Source organism: Bos indicus x Bos taurus, chromosome 6 (genome assembly GCF_003369695.1).
Source record: "Bos indicus x Bos taurus breed Angus x Brahman F1 hybrid chromosome 6, Bos_hybrid_MaternalHap_v2.0, whole genome shotgun sequence".
In the NCBI taxonomy this organism is placed as follows: domain Eukaryota; kingdom Metazoa; phylum Chordata; class Mammalia; order Artiodactyla; family Bovidae; genus Bos; species Bos indicus x Bos taurus.
The window spans coordinates 97238057-97254923 of record NC_040081.1 but is presented as its reverse complement, the minus strand read 5'-3'; the positions used below and the strand labels follow the sequence as shown (position 1 = coordinate 97254923).

General features: G+C 37.6%; 1 protein-coding gene across 19 annotated transcripts in view; it reads left to right on the top strand.

Moving 5' to 3' along the window:
* Window positions 1-16867, top strand: part of SEC31A (SEC31 homolog A, COPII coat complex component) — a 60113-nt gene that overhangs the window by 19472 nt on the left and 23774 nt on the right. For 10 of the 19 annotated variants that reach the window (XM_027544897.1, XM_027544896.1, XM_027544900.1 and 7 more), the window contains exons 8-17: window positions 199-298; window positions 1814-1975; window positions 2172-2324; window positions 6263-6499; window positions 7418-7492; window positions 8917-8955; window positions 12671-12746; window positions 13171-13349; window positions 14462-14588; window positions 15819-15964. In XM_027544897.1, the coding sequence (XP_027400698.1) occupies window positions 199-298; window positions 1814-1975; window positions 2172-2324; window positions 6263-6499; window positions 7418-7492; window positions 8917-8955; window positions 12671-12746; window positions 13171-13349; window positions 14462-14588; window positions 15819-15964 (1294 nt within the window). Of the gene's footprint in view, window positions 1-198; window positions 299-1813; window positions 1976-2171; window positions 2325-6262; window positions 6500-7417; window positions 7493-8916; window positions 8956-9313; window positions 9392-12670; window positions 12747-13170; window positions 13350-14461; window positions 14589-15818; window positions 15965-16867 lie in introns of all 19 variants that reach the window. The other 9 variants (XM_027544898.1, XM_027544894.1, XM_027544905.1 and 6 more) reach the window with 1 other exon arrangement.

The following is a 16867-nucleotide window of genomic DNA, read 5'->3' as shown; positions in this document are numbered from 1 at the left end:
TTTTTTTTGCCATCATACACTGTACTCTATATTGAGCATCTTTGTAATGATCACAGAGCATACCCATTGCTAAACTGCTTTCCAGAAAGATTATATGAATTGTACTTCTGTTAGCAGTGTGTCTCTCCAAAGCCTAGACAGAAATAATTTGCAGATTGATTTACTCAAGATTAAAAATTTCATCTTTGTGTTTTTAAGGGGGATTTTGGCAATTGCTTGGAGCATGGCGGATCCTGAATTGTTGCTGAGCTGTGGGAAAGATGCTAAGATTCTGTGCTCCAACCCAAACACAGGAGAGGTATGGGGAGGAAATATTTTTCAGACTTGGAGTGATTGTAATATTTAACTCTAGCTGAATAAGAAAATTTCCATATGAATTCTTTAGCACATGATTAAAATTAAGAATGTGAAAGTAGATGGAGGTGTGTATGAAATGCTAAACTAGCAGAGACTTTATCTAAACCCAGCTGTTTTCATCTGGAAATACCAGTCATTGAAAATGGTGTATTTGAACCTAGTAATCACCCCACCCCCAACCCCTCACTTCCAATAAAAGGCATTTATCTAGACTCAGAAATAGTTGGTTGGATTTATTTAGTGTGTTTTCTGGAAATCAGTGTCCTCAGAGTAGGAGTGTTCAAGGTTTGGGTCCTGAAGGTCCTCTTTGATTTTTGGACATCAGTGGATGTAGATTTTTAATCTGTCTTCTGAACTGTACAGCAAGAATATAATACTGTATCATGAAATATTTGTCATGTGTTCTATTTATGGAAATTTAGATGGATAAGCTAAATGAGCAGGCTAAATGCCTTTTCACTTAATTCTGTTTCCTTATAAAATAAAACATTATTTAAAATGTCACATGAAGTCCAAATTAAGCTAATTTGACTTGTTTCTTATATCTCCTAAGAGCATCAGTTAGCATCACACTAACCTTGAGTTAGTAACAATTATTACATGATTACATTGTAAAGTTAATAAGCAATTATTACATTATTTATATCAGCCATTTTTAATAGTTTTTCTATATTCTGTTCCTCCTAAAGAAAACTGTTTATGCCAAATTCTGTTTTGATTCTGCAGCAATAAGAATGATGTGTACATGTTTTCTCAGTTGACAAGAAAGAAGCCAGTCTTCTCAGTGAATTCTTCCTTCTCAAGAATTTTTTTTTTTAATTTTTATTGGAGTATAGTTGCTGTACAACGTTGTGTTAGTTTCTGCTGTACAACCAGGTGAATTAGCTACATGTGTACTTGTATCCCTATTAAAAGTTTCTTCTCATTAGGCCATCACAGAGCCCTGAGTGCAGTCCCCTGAGCTGCACAGTGGCTCCTCACAGTCAGTCGTCTGTTTTATACGTACTGATGTGTGTCGGTCCCTGTCTCCCAGTTCATCCCGTCCCCCGCTTCCCCCCAAGATTTGTTTTTGAAATTTGATCTTCAGATGATTTAAGTGTGGTTCTTTGGATCTTAGCCAGCAAAGTCAGTTGGATAGAACCCTTTTAGAGGTCAGCAAGTTGATCCTAATACAGTATTCTGATCTTTCAGATGCATCTTCTATTACAATTTCAATAAAAATAGGAAAATCTCAGTTTTTAAAATGTTCTTATTCCAAATCTGGTCAAAATTTTGATTTTGTCATTTCGTTTTTGTCATAATGAACTTTTCTTGTACTTTAAAGAAATTTTTTAAATTGTTGTTTTTCCTGGCTGTACACTTTCTAAAAGTAAATGTTTAATTACAGTTGTACTTGTTGATCATAGTAATTCAGGTGTTTTGGCTATAAAGCGCCTGTACTTCTTTTTTGGTCTAGGTGTTATATGAACTCCCCACCACCACACAGTGGTGCTTTGATATTCAGTGGTGCCCCAGAAATCCCGCTGTCTTATCGGCTGCTTCCTTCGATGGGCGTATCAGCGTTTATTCTATCATGGGAGGGAGTACAGATGGTTTAAGGCAGAAACAAGTTGACAAGGTAATAAGAAATATTAAGGTTTTTTTATTACAACATCTGAAAAGAATCATCTTACTGTATAATTATTTTGAAAATGACTTTATGGATCAGCGATACCAATTACTTGGAAAATTGTGTAAAAAAATTTATTCGGTATGACTTGAAAACGTGTAACATAGTCTTGTATAAGTTATGAAAATCCCGCTTTATTTTTTAGCTTTCGTCATCTTTTGGGAATCTTGACCCCTTCGGCACAGGACAGCCCCTTCCCCCATTACAAATTCCTCAGCAGACGACCCCACAGAGTATCGTGTTGCCTCTGAAGAAGCCACCCCGATGGATCCGAAGGCCTGTTGGTGCTTCCTTCTCAGTAGGTGGATTTGTTTCTATGGTCCGTAAACACCGAGGACAAAGTATTATTATAAGATTGCTCAGATGGAAGAGGGCTGAGTTTGAGATGTGTTTGTGAGTTTTCATCATTTAGAAAGACTTCTCAGGAAAAGTGGAACCTACTCCCTTTTTTCTTTTAAATTGTGATAAAATATACATAACATAAAATTGACCATTTTAACCATTTTAAAATATAACAGTTGAGTGGTACTGAGTACATTCCCCTTGTTTTGCAACCTTTGCACTGCTCCCGCTGCCCCACTTTATTATACTTGTCATCCTTCTCTATCTCTCCTTCCTTCATTCCTTCTTTCCTTTTTGGGGGTGGGGGGAAGGGTGCTGCATTCTAGTTGTTACGAGGTCCACTGTGGTTGCACATCTAATCTGTAGCCTCTCACCTTGCAGCACTTACAACAGCACTGAAGCTGACATTCGGATTCTCTGTCTCATCCTTGGCTCCAAACTCATGTGGGAAAGAAGACAGTGTTAGTTATTATCTTCATAATACTTCAGTACTAGTGAACGGACATTCCCTTTTCATTCCAAAGATAAATATATAGTGAACATCCTCTGTCAGGCACCATCCTAGGTACTGGAAACACACCTGTAAACTAGGTAGAGTCTGTGTCTCAAATAGTGTGTATAGAGGGGCAGCGAGACTTTTCTGTACAGTTTGAGTTTTCTTTTAAACCTTATCCATACATAATTTTATTAGTTTTAATTACTTTGGGAAGTAGAGAACTAACTAGATGAATGGTTAGGATTCAGTAAGTAAAGTGGAAAGTCACAAGCAAAAGTGAAGATTCAGAGACAGGAGAGCAGATAGAGAAGACCAGCACTAGGGATGAGAGGTTAATTAAATCAAGAATGAATTTACAAGTGACGTAATCAACCGTCTGTTTTTTAGGAAGGTTAGTATGTAGCAAAAAGGCAAAATGGTTGTCTGAGGAGGCCTTACAAACAGCTATGAAAAGAAGAGAAGCAAAAAGCAAAGGAGAAAAGGAAAGATATACCCATTTGAATGCAGAGTTCCAAAGAATAGCAAGAAGAGATAAGAAACCGTTCTTTAGTCATCAGTGCAAAGAAATAGAGGAAAACAATAGAATGGGAAAAACTAGAGATCTCTTCAAGAAAATTAGAGATAACAAGGGAACATTTCATGCAAAGATGGGCTCAATAAAGGTCAGAAATGGTATGGACCTAATAGAAGCAGAAGATATTAAGAAGAGGTGGCAAGAATACACAGAAGAACTGAACAAAAAAGAGCTTCATGACCCAGATAATCACTATGGTGTGATCACTCACCTAGAGCCAGACATCCTGGAATGTGAAGTCAAGTGGGCCCTAGGAAGCATCACTACAAACAAAGCTAGTGGACATGATGGAATTCCAGTTGAGCTATTTCAAATCCTAAAAGATGATGCTGTGAAAGTGTTGCACTCATAATGCCAGCAAATTTGGAAAACTCAGCAGTGGCCACAGGGCCGGAAAAGGTCAGTTTTCATTCCATTCCCAAAGAAAGACAACACCAAAGAATGCTCAAACTACCGCACTGTTGCACTCATTTCACATGCTAGTAAAGTAATGCTTAACATTCTCCAAGCCAGGCCTCAGCAATACGTGAACTGTGAACTTCCAGATGTTCAAGCTGGTTTTAGAAAAGGCAGAGGAACCAGAGATCAAATTGCCAACATTCGCTGGATCGTTGAAAAAGCAAGAGAGTTCTAGAAAAACATCTACTTCTGCTTTATTGACTGTGCCAAAGCCTTTGCATGGATCACAACAAACTGTTGAAAATTCTGAAAGAGATGGGAATACCAGACCACCTGACCTGCCTCCTGAGAAATGTGTATACAGGTCAAAAAACAACAGTTAGAACTGGACATGGAACAACAGACTGGTTCCAAATTGGGAAAGGAGTACATCAAGGCTGTATATTGTCACCCTGCTTATTTAACTTATATGCAGAGTACATCATGAGAAATGCTGGGCTGGAAGAAGCACAAACTGGAATCAAGATTGCTGGGAGAAATATCAATAACCTCAGATATCCAGATGACACCACCCTTATGGCAGAAAGTGAAGAAGAACTAGAGAGCCTCTTGATGAAAGTGAAAGAGGAGAGTGAAAAAGTTGGCTTAAAACTCAGCATTCAGAAAACTAAGATCGTGGCATCTGATCCCATCACTTCATGGCAAATAGATGGGGAAACAGTGAGAGACTTTATTTTTCTGGGTTCCAAAATCACTGCAGAGTGGTGACTGCAGCCATGAAATTAAAAGACACTTGCTCCTTGGAAGGAAAGCTATGACCAAACTAGACAGTTTATTAAAAAGCAGAGACATTACTTTGCCAACAAAGGTCCATCTAGTCAAAGCTATGGTTTTTCCAGTAGTCATGTATGGATGTGAGAGTTGAACCATAAAGAAGACTGAGCTCTGAAGAATTGATGCTTTTGAACTGTGGTGTTGGAGAAGACTCCTGTCCCACAGCAAGGAGATCCAACCAGTGCATCCTAAAGGAAATCAGTCCTGAATATTCATCTGAAGGACTGATCCTGAAGCTGAAACTCCATAGTTTGGCCACTGGTATGAAGAACTGACTCATTTGAAAAGACCCTGATGCTGGGAATGATTGAAGGCAGGAGGAGAAGGGGACAACAGAGGGTGAGATGGTTGGATGGGATCACCAACTCAATGGGCATGAGTTTGACTAAACTCCAGAAGTTGGTGATGGACAGGGAGGCCTGGTGTCCTGCAGTCCATGGGGCCTCAAAGAGTCGGACACGACTGAGCAATTGAACTGATAGTATGTAGCATGGATTGGAAGGAGGAAAAGACAAGCAATAGACATGCAATCATACAGCAGTTCAATATGAAAAGAATTAGGCAGAAAAATAACCATGTAAAAGGAAGAAATGAAAGTGGTTGAAGAAAAAATCAATACCTGAAGCTGAGGAGTGACTGTGAGAGGCAGAGGAAGAGTTCTGAGCCTGCTTATAACGAGAAGGATAGCGAACCTGTACGTGGGAGCCCCCTAGAGAAATGAAGACCCAGAGGCGTGGCACAGCGAAAGTGCTTCTAGACTAGGCTGAGCAAAGAGCGGCAGTCGTGGACCCGTAACTAAAGTACGTAGAGAGACGGAGGGAGGTGATTTCTATTTATCAAGTTCTGTTTGTGCAGAGTTCTACTGTCCTGGACTCCCCGTCTCTGGAGATGAGTGTTTTTTCCCTCCTGATGTAAGGAGAGCAGCTCTCACATGGGAGTTTCATCTCCTACTTTCAGAGAGAAAAGAGGAGGTCAGAGTGTCTTCCTTGCTCCTGCTGTTTCTCAGTATTCTTTCAGTTCACTTGCTCTGTTGTGTCTGACTCTTTGCGACCCCAAGGACTGCAGCAAGCCAGGCATCCCTGTCCATCACCAACTCCCAGAGCTTGCTCAAACTCATGTCAGCTCAAAATAATCCTTATGCCATATGACATGTTTTGTAGCAGCATATTCACTCCCTTTTAAAACTTAGAACCTAGAGTAGAAGGTGAGGAAATACAAAGGCTAATAGTTGAATCAAAAGAGGGAGAGATAAATGTAATATACTGAGGGCATCTGGGGGTGGCAGAGGTGACCTTTGCCCCCGCCTCGAGGAGGAGTCGTATTGAGTAGGTGGAAGTGCGTAAAAGCAAGTAGGTGAGAAATTGTGGGGCGCAGCTACTAGGACATTGCATCCAGAAGGTGAGTGTTGTGAAGAGGAGTAAACATTGAAGGCTGGGGTCAGATCGTGAAGCATGGAAAAGAGCATCAGCGAATTGCATGCAGAGGGAGACGTGTAGGTCACAGTTCTCTCCTTTAGCAGGTTTACGAGAAGCACATTAAGGGGCCATGTCCTTGTGTCTCAAGCTGATGTTGTTTCCTCATCCTGCTCTAGTTCGGAGGCAAACTGGTCACCTTTGCGAATGTCAGAACGCAGCCTCACCCGGGGGCTGAACAGCAGCCGCAGCAGCACCACGTGTTCATCAGTCAGGTGGTGACAGAGAAGGAGTTCCTCAGCCGATCGGACCAGCTGCAGCAGGTCGTGCAGTCACAGGGATTCGTCAGTTACTGTCAGAAGAAGATCGATGCTTCGCAGACTGAGTTTGAAAAAAACGTGTGGTCCTTTTTGAAGGTAAAGTTGGTGATAAGCAGCTTTGCTTCATTATCTGCAAATTTAACTGTTCCCATCACATTCTAAACTTGTCTTCCTGTCAAAGAAACAGCAGGAACAGTGTGATTTGGGGGATCTCATGATGAAATTAAATAAAACCTTATGAAAAGCATGTGAAATAATACTTTATGTCAAGAGTTGTTCTTTCTTGGCTTTGAAAAGCCTAATATGAAATGCTTTTTAAATAATATGCTAGATGTTTTTAAGCGCTTAAGTGTTTTTAAGAGAGATAATATTCAGCAGACCTTCTTAAAATTAAAACATAGAGCTGAGTATAATAAAAACATCGCATGTTTAATTTCCATAGTAGGTCCAGTTACAGACAACGAGGGGAAGAGGGACCAGGTGTAGAGGGGAGAGGTCAGAGGCACTTCTCATCCCTTTTACTGAGTTGCATTTGTGACAGTAAAATAGCAAATAGAATTCTCTTTTTGGTTATTTTGCCTCCACTGGAATGTCTGTTTCCCAAGTCTGAGTTTTGCAAAGAAAAGAGCTCTTGAATGCAATAATATTTAATTCATTTTTATATTTTGTAAGTATTAGTTTCAAGAAAGTTTTAGGATGTGACATTGAATATTTCACGTAATGTGAGGTTTGCATTCATGTAGCCTTTGGACATGACTCGGTTTGTTTTTACAAATATGAGTTTAAAAGTAAGCTTTATTCAGCTTGGCTAATTAATTACTAGTATACTTATTATTTCTTAAAAAATAGCTTCTTTAAAAAAAAATTATTTGGATTCTCTCACAGTGAAGAAGCTTCTAGTTGATATAGTAGACTTTAGATATTTTAAATAATTCTACTTGGAATTTTAGCAGTTAATTAAAAATTAGGCCTTTAGATGCAGTTCTTTATTTCAAGAAAATGTCTTTTTTTAAGGTAAACTTTGAGGATGATTCTCGTGGAAAATACCTTGAACTTCTAGGATATAGAAAAGAAGACCTAGGAAAGAAGGTAAACTTTGGGGGGAGTTTTAAAGGCTGTGCTTACACAAGTGAAATATTTATGTAGTGTAGGTGTTTTTTGTTTATTTTTTTTTAAGTTCTATACAGATTACTTCAAATCATTCAGTAAACATTTAATAAGAATTTATGCTTGGTCACCAGAGTTTTGGATTCATGTTGTTAAAGTTAAAACTTTTCATCGATAATACCCAATTTAGAAGCTGCCAGAACTATCTTTAAACTTGATCTAAAGAGTTGTGTCAGTTGGGCCTTGAAACAAAAAAGGCAGTGAGCCTCAAACACTGGCAATAGCACTTGGATTTTTAAGAGGATGAGTAGTCAGTGGCTCTGGAGGAAAGAGAGGGAAAAGTTTGTTTCCCTGCGTTATCTACAGCTTAAGTGATGAACATTAGGGTACAGTTTTCCACCCCAGCTATTTATGCCCTCAGCTCACAGTTCCCAAACTGTGTATTGAGTTGGTCCAGCTCACAAGTAACTAGTATTAATAAATATTTTGGAACAAAGGTGTTTTACTGTACTGAGCCTGAATAAATAAAAAAGCCCAAGTGGTTTGCTTAATTTTTTCTTTCGTTTGTTTTTGCTTAATATTTTAATGTTAAAAAAAAAGATTGCTTTTTAAAAATGGGAGGTCATATTCCAGTTTTTAAGTTTTCTTCTCTGAGGAGCTTAATAATTATTCCACAGTGTTGGCCTAACAGCAGTTAAAACACTCTGACCTTGGAAACCTTGAAGGAAATAGATTGGATTCTTTGTGTAATCTGTATTAGGCCTTTGCCGTTTTTTGGAAATGACTCAGGTTTTCCATAGCATCGCAGGGTTATTGCGCATGTGCAGCAGGCAGGATCCCGTGCGCTCCTCTCAGTCAGTGCTGAGCACTTGGAAGATTAGTACCTGGGCTCACATCAGAGCCCCCCTGCTTACTGGCCATGTGTCTCTTGCTCACTGCTTTAGATTTTTTTTATATTTAACTTTACTGTTAGTCTGAACTTCTTCATGCTATAACTTGATTTGCAAGAGATTAACGTGAAAGTTTTAGTGCATACCTGACAGCAGAAAATGAGGAGATAAAATTTGATTGTCAAAATACTCTTAATGTTCTTTCCATAGTGAGTATCTGAAGAAATTTTTTTTTTATGGTTATTTAAGACAGAAGAATACATGCTGTTTTGAGGTTAGTTTTATAACTGAATAGCAGAGTAAGATGACATGTGAGCAATAAATCTACATAATTGAAACCAGCATCATTGAGAATCGGCTCTGCACTCATTTTACTCTGTTCTTGAGCATGCTATCCCTGATTTGAACCTTTTTTGGATTTTTGCCAATGAGAATGGAGTAGTAGGTGAACATTTACTGTATGCCTTGAAATAGAGTTAACTCCCTTTGGTAGCTGAGTTGTTGTCTTTATTTCAGATTGCCTTGACCTTGAACAAAGTGGATGGACCTGACGTGGTAAGAGAAGGCCTGTAAAAATAGCTACCTTCTAAAATTTTGGTTTAGGTCATAAAGAAGAAAATATAATTTAGGAAATTTTTGTTTGTCTTACTGCTTTAAAATTTAAAAATACTAATTGTAGATATTTTTAATACATGAATAATTCTCGTTTGGCAAGAAAAAGGGGTTGGGTCTTAGCAGTAATGGCTCTTTGCTTTTCCTCTAATGATGTTTTTCAAATAAATTTACTTAGTGTAACTTCTTGTGATTAAACTAGCTCTGAATGTTGTTGGTTAGGTCTTTTGTCTTCTTGTTCCCTAATAACCTTTTGATGCTGCGTTCTTCAACCCCTCTGTCACTGTTTTGTGTACCAAAGGCTCTTAAAGACTCTGACCAAGTAGCGCAGGGTGACGGGGAGGAGAGCCCTGCTGCTGAAGAGCAGCTCTTGGGAGAGGTACTTACTTTTCTCATCTTTAACATGGGGAAAATATGTGGTTTGTTTATCTCACAGTGAAACATGGAAAATTTATTGGCTGCATGTTCCAGCATAAAGCTGGCATATATTTTCTTAGAGATGCTTAAGATAGGAGTCTGTTTACTAATTTGACAGAAGTACCATCTCTAAGGGCTTCCCTGATGGCTCAGATGGAAGAATCTACCTGCAGTGCAGGAGACCTGGGTTCAGTCCCTGGGTTGGGAAGATTCCCTGGAGGAAGGCATGGCAACCCACTCCAGTATTCTTGCTTAGAGAATCCCGTGGACAGAGGAGCCTGGCGGGCTACAGTCCACAGGGTCACAAAGAGTCGGACACGACTGAGTGACTAAGCACATACCATCTCTAAAGTCTTCAGTTCTCTGACCTAGCTTCTGGATTATCTGGTTTAAAATTAACAGCTGATGTGAGTATATCAGGATGTCAAACTGAAAAAAGATTTTGTTCAGAAATCCACATTGCATTGCATGCAACATTAATGTTTTTTCTTGGCTTGTTAATATTTAGGGCTCACGATCAGTGGCATAGGCCTCTGAATTAATCTTTAATTTTGAGTCCAAGTAAATTTAGGGCTCACGATCAATGGCATAGGCCTTTGAATTAATCTTTAATTTTGAGTCCAAGTAAAGAATCCACCCTCATCTCCTGCATTGTGGGTAGATTTATGCTTTACCATCTAAGCTACCAGGGAAGCCCAAATAAAGAATATTTCACTAATAATCTGATTGTTCTGACTCAGTAGAAAATGCATCCAGAGTTATAGTGACCATTTTTATAACTGTAAAAAAGAGTCCTTGAGCACAGAGTTGTATCATTTTTATAACTATATGTATCATTTTTATAACTATAAAAAAGAGTCCTTGAGCACAGAGTTGTATCATTAATTTTTTTTCTTTTTAATTTTCTGGGTGTTTTTTAAACCACTAATAAATAATTCTGTAATTTACTTTTCTTGCTTTCTAATTATATTTCTTTCATCTTGGAAAATTAATCAACAGGTTCTTGTTTCTCATCTCATATTAGACTTTTTCATTGTTCTTTTTGATATGGAGATATCCTGACTATGTAAAGTTTCTTACAGCCTTTTACTAAGTTATAAAAATAATTCCTCTTTAAATTTAGACAATTACAAGACAAGATAATTATTATAAATATTTTCCTTAGAATTGGATCTTCAAGAATTTATTTGACTCAAGAATAAAGGGTATGCATAAAATCTTACTAAAAATTTGAACTAATTTTGGGAATACCTAGAATTGTAGGGTACATTCAAGAAAGATACTTTGATTTGTATACAGCTGGACTTACCCTTTCTATACAAATAGAGAATTGTTTAGAAATCCACTCATAAATTAATAGGTATATATGTATGTAACACGGAGAAGGCAATGGCACCCCATTCTAGTACTCTTGCCTGGAAAATCCCATGGATGGAGGAGCCTGGAAGGCTGCAGTCCATGGGGTCGCTGAGGGTCGGACACGACTGAGCGACTTCACTTTCACTTTTCACTTCCATGCACTGGAGAAGGAAATGGCAGCCCACTCCAGTGTTCTTGCCTGGAGGATCCCAGGGACGGGACAGCCTGGTGGGCTGCCGTCTATGGGGTTGCACAGAGTCGGACACGACTGAAGTGACTTAGCAGCAGCAGCAGCATGTATGTAATAAAGCAGTAGTCATCAATATTTGCTTTCAGAATATTTGAAAAAAATGTTTAAGGTGGTCATATCTTCTCTTTAATCCTGATAATGCTATAATTATATAAAATAAAACATAGTAGTTTAGACATTAAAGATACACATTACATAATAAATTGTGCATATTTTGGCTTTGTGTATAATTTATAAGTCCAAATATAAGGGTTTATTTGTTTTTTGAAAGCAAATTTGAAACATTAAGAGAAAAAAAGATCTTTTGGGAATATTTTTTAGTGAATATAATCAGATCAGTATCTGATTTGTTCCTCAGTGCTTCCCAGGTGGTACAGTGGTATAAAAACTCCTGCAGGTGCAGGAGATGCAAGAAACACAAGCTCAATCCCTGGGTCAGGATGGTCCCCTGGAGGAGGAAATGGCAATCCACTTCAGTATTCTTGCCTGGAAAATTCCATGGACAGAGGAGCCAGGCAGGCTACAGTCCATGGGGTCACAAAGTTGGACACAACTGAGCCCATCAGTACAATATGAATAAAGTTTTAAAAGTTTATTTCAGTTTTTAAATCCTAAAATGCTTCTCTTTTGTTAGGGAAAGAATTAAGATTATGGTTATTTTCCTGTAATAGTCAATTTTAACTAATTTAACTAAATTTAACATCATTCACAGATGATGCTATACTTTGTGCTACACTAAAATTATCCAATTCAAAAATGCTCCTGACTTTGAATACTGGGTGCTAAGATTCAAATGTATAGGTAACAGGAGCACAGAAGATAACATTTTATCTCATGTAAGACAGACGTGTTTTTTCTTTTAGTTCCTCTGTAATCTGAAATATATTATTTTTTGTCTTCTTTTGAACTTTTATGCATTGAAGAGAAAGTATTTAAAATATTTGCCAGCAGTATGCCTCTATTACATTTCTTTTCTTCTAAAGAAAGAAGATATTTAATTTATTTTTACTCAGTCTTACAGCTAGTTTCAGAAATTTATAACAGAACTGTGTACATTTTTACCAGACCAGCCTATAGTTCCGGGTATGATTAGTTGAAGTGAACACAAAATCTCTAATTGAATTTGAATATATTGATAAATAACTCTTTACATTGCATTTATATAAGGATGCCAAGCATTATTTTTTTTCTACAACTGAGTCAGTTACAACCAAAAGACTCTTACAACTACACCTACTGGACAGAAGTTTTTAGATGTATGGAAGCAAAGTTGCTTTTAAGATCTAAATGTAATGTAATTTAAAACATACTTTGTGTGTCTCAGGCTACTCTTAGTTGAGATATCTAAGAAAAAGACTTCAGCCTCAGTATCTTCTGAGCCACCAGTGTGAATATGTACATTTAAGTTTGCTTCACGTTATTTCTGATGACTTTGGATTTTATTTATGATTATCTGATAAGAGTTAATTCTTAAGGATGTCATAGATTTTAGTGTAAACTTGAATCTGAGAGCTTCTCTGAAATAACTTGGCATGTCATCTAGTCAGTAAGTAATCATATTTAAATCTTGTTTTGCTGGTAAATTATTGTAGTTCCATTCTGGCTAAGTTGCTGCTCTTTCCATCTCTTTAGCAAATTAAAGAGGAAAAACAAGAATCTGAATTTCTACCAGCAGCTGGAGGAACATTTAACATCTCTGTCAGTGGGGGTAAGTATCTGTTGGTTTTGATATCAAATTTTTTAACCATTTGAAAGCAAATAGTCCCTGAGTTTAAGTTAGAAACATTTTGTCACATGTGGTAAAGGTTGAAAAGAACTCAGTTATCATTTAGTACATGTAATCAGTACCTTAAAAATGATGGCATGATCTGATACCTATGTGATAAAACTGTAAAGGATCTTTATTATTACATTTAAGCAATCTGAAAAATATGTTATTTTACCTAATTTTATTTACATGCATCTCAGTATGTTTCTGTAGATATCAGCAGTTTGTGATAGAGATTAACCTCCCAGTAATATTCAGAATTCAACTTTGTGTTTTCTGCTGAATGTGTACTAGATAGATGTAGTGTTTTTTTTCTTGTAACAAAAAATTTTATTAACTTGGGTGTATTATATCTTTATTGCAGATATTGATGGCTTAATTACTCAGGCTTTGCTAACGGGTAACTTCGAGAGTGCTGTTGACCTCTGTTTACATGATAACCGCATGGCTGATGCCATTATATTGGCCATAGCGGGTGGACAAGAACTCTTAGCTCGAACCCAGAAGAAATACTTTGCAAAATCCCAAAGCAAAATTACCAGGGTATGTTATTTTAATAATAAATAATAGTATTTGTTTGTAAAAAGCAAAGCACTCATTATAGATAATTAAAAGGGAGAAAACAGTGAAGAACCAAAAAACCACCCATAATCCTTTAACCCAGAAATTAGTTATTGTTAACAGGTTGGCATGATTGTCCCAGGTTTTTGTCGTTTATATATATAATTTTTTTAATTAAAATGCTTTTCATATTTTTACTGTAGAAAAATTAGAACATAGAAAATGTTAAAGATAAACATTGTAATACTTCCTGATTCTTCAGTCAGATTGGTACATAACCTCTTGTATATCTCTCTGTGCGTTTGTAGAACTTTTAAAAACAGAATCAAGATTCTAGAAGTACATATGTGTGTTGTTTTACTTACAGACACTGTCACTTACGTTGTAATCATTTTCCCATATCATTGAAGCTTCTTACAAAAAATTTTAATTGCCCTATAATATTCTATAGGAGGGAGATATCATTTCCCTTATTTTGAGATGTTTAGTAGTAGTTTCTTACATTTTCCTAATATAATTAAGACAGTGGTAAACATCCTTATTGTGCCTAAAGATTTGTACAAATTTCTAATTGTTTAACGAGGCTGAGATCCTCGGAAAGGAATTTCTGGTGCAGAGGGTCTATAGGTTTTTAAGCCCCCTGCTCGACGGTACTCGATTTCTTCCCATAAAAGTTGCCCAGCGCTCAGTCCTGCCAGCCTGGGTTGCGGTTCGTCTCCAGGCTTGTGTCGTGTCGGTCCCACCTGTGTCCCCTTTCTGCCCCACTGGCTGCCTTTCACCTCCTCACACAGCCTGTTCCCTTTCTCTCCTAGGACTTTGCCCCTAGTACTTTCTTGGCCAGGAATGTTTTTTAACACCATATATAGTTTTCCTTCTTAGCCTTTTGTAAAATAGGCTACTGTGACTTTTTTCTTTGAGAGAAAATCATATGGTTTTTTTTTTTATGTCAGTTGGCTAAAGGATGTACTTTGCTGCTCCTTTATTTTGCATGAAATACTGTCAAAAGAAGTTGAAAGATGTAATTGATTAGCCAGAGTTAATTTTTATTAGTATACCAAAGGCTTTTAATTGTCCCTTGGTTTTCCTTCCCCAAGCTAATCACTGCAGTAGTGATGAAGAACTGGAGAGAGATTGTTGAGTCTTGTGATCTTAAAAATTGGAGAGAGGCGTTAGCTGCAGTGTTGACTTACGCTAAATCAGATGAATTTTCCGCCCTTTGTGGTAAGAAAATGAATTTTATATGACATACATGGCATGATACATTGTAAGTAAAATTAGTGACAGATTTTATTTAGAAATTTTTGTGAACCTACTACTAATCACAGACAAGAAAATGAAGTTCTCATTTGAATGCTTTTCTCAGAAGTATTGACTGTGTCATTTCTCCATAACTTCTAGTCATTTTTTAAAAAATATTGTATAATGATTTTGATTTCACACAGACCACACTGAGACTTTTGCATTTGCTACTTACCAACTGTATGAACTAGGAAAAATTCATTTCTAAGCCTTAGTCTATTCATATGTAAAATGGCACATAATCAGCCCTCTGTTAATAAGTGTTAGCTTGAAAAAATAAGTTCCCCTGAAGAAGGAAATGGCAGCCCACTCCAGTACTCTTGCCTGGAGAATCCCATGGATGGAGGATCCTGGTTTGTCTAAAATGGCAAACAATTATTAGCAAATAAGTGAAAGTGAAGTCTCTCAGTCGTGTCCGACTCATTGCAACCCCGTGGACTGTAGCCCACCAGGTTCCTCCATCCATGGGATTCTCCAGGCAAGAATACAGGAGTGGGTTGCCATTTCATTCTCCAGGGGAATCTTCCCCACCCAGGGATCGAACCCTGGTCTCCCGCATTGCAGGCAGACACTTAAACCTCTGAGCCATATAAGTAGAAATTACTGTTAAAGGCCATGACTAAACTCTGATAGCTCAGACATAATGTTTATTATATGCAAGAACAGAAGCTTTAGGTTGCTGGTATAAAAATGAATAACCTTGAAAGTATTATGAGAATAGAAAAATTATAAGATATTAACTTTATTATTATAAATAATTCAGCATAGTCCTACTTATTCATATTTACTCCAAATGTGCTATATTTTAGTCCACTGCTTACAAAAGTACCTGGACAAGATAAAATGCAGTTAAATGTTCATTAGGATTTTTGTGTTCAAATATTGTTCCCACTTTTAATTTTTTCTAATGTAATGAGAAATTTATTCTATGGCTAGATATAGAATCTTGTGAAATTGTTTATTATATATAATCTGTCACACCACTCATTTAACAGTAAGTATTTACTGAATATTTACATGACAGTGATTTTATTTCTGCCTGCTACTCAATGGTTATAAAGTTTGATCCATACCTCTGAAAATATTGCTGGGCAGCTCATGACCTTGTACACAGAGTGCCTTGTGTATAAACTTATTTGTTTTCCTCTACAGATCTTCTGGGAACCAGACTTGAAAGTGACGGCGATAGCCTCCTGCAGACTCAGGCCTGTCTCTGCTACATTTGTGCAGGGAATGTAGAGAAACTAATTGCATGTTGGACTAAAGCTCAAGACGGTAGCAGTCCTTTGTCCCTCCAGGTTAGTATCTTTGAAACAAAAGGTGCTTCCTCTCCAGTGCTGTCTTTCACCCCTGCTTATGTTCTAGAGACTGATTTATTCCAGGTGTTCACTGCTTTCACCCTACTTAATTACACTTTAATTCTTTGGCTGGATAATTATGTGGATTTACTGCTGTATTTGGAAGGGCAACGTTTGAGATGATGGCATAGTGAACTGGGAGTGCAGCTGTCTATGAGGACGAAATTGGAATATGATAGTGAGGAAAGTAAGCGGCAGTAGCATGTGGAAGCCAGTTTGCCTCTTTTCCTCATGCTCCTCCTCTGCCTCCAGGGATCCTGTCTGCCTTGGGCTGGGAAACCCAATGGGGTCAGGAGTGGGAGGAGTCCTCCGTACCAGCAGACTGTCTTCACAGTTCAGGAGAAATGAGTGTAAAGATAAACAGAATCCCATGTAGCACTAATACATGGCAAGAGAGAAAGTAAAAAAGTCTGGGGACTATGGTCAGGTGTTGAGTAACTGTATATTTAGATTTTTTTTTCCCCCTAACCATTTAGTCAGCAGAGTCCCAAGAAATCTCAGTCTGTTTGTTTTCTCTCAGCAAAGATTTTCTTAGTAGGCTTGTGGCTTTAAAGATCACTACTGAAACCAAAAGTCTTGTAGGAATCAAGGTTTTTCCTTCTAAGTGCTTCTGAGAGAAAACACTTTTTTTCCCCACAATTCAAGATGGATTGGTGTACTTAGGAAGGGCAGATGGGATATTCTTGTACCTTATACCTGATGCATAGCTCTCCGTTGTTGAAATGGGTATTGGAGAGCAGTGTGAGAAACTTGGGGTTTGAAATACTAAGCCTGTTTGGAGGTCAACTCATCGTACTACTATTTTTATAGTATAATATTTTCTCTTCTACCTCCTGGGACCCA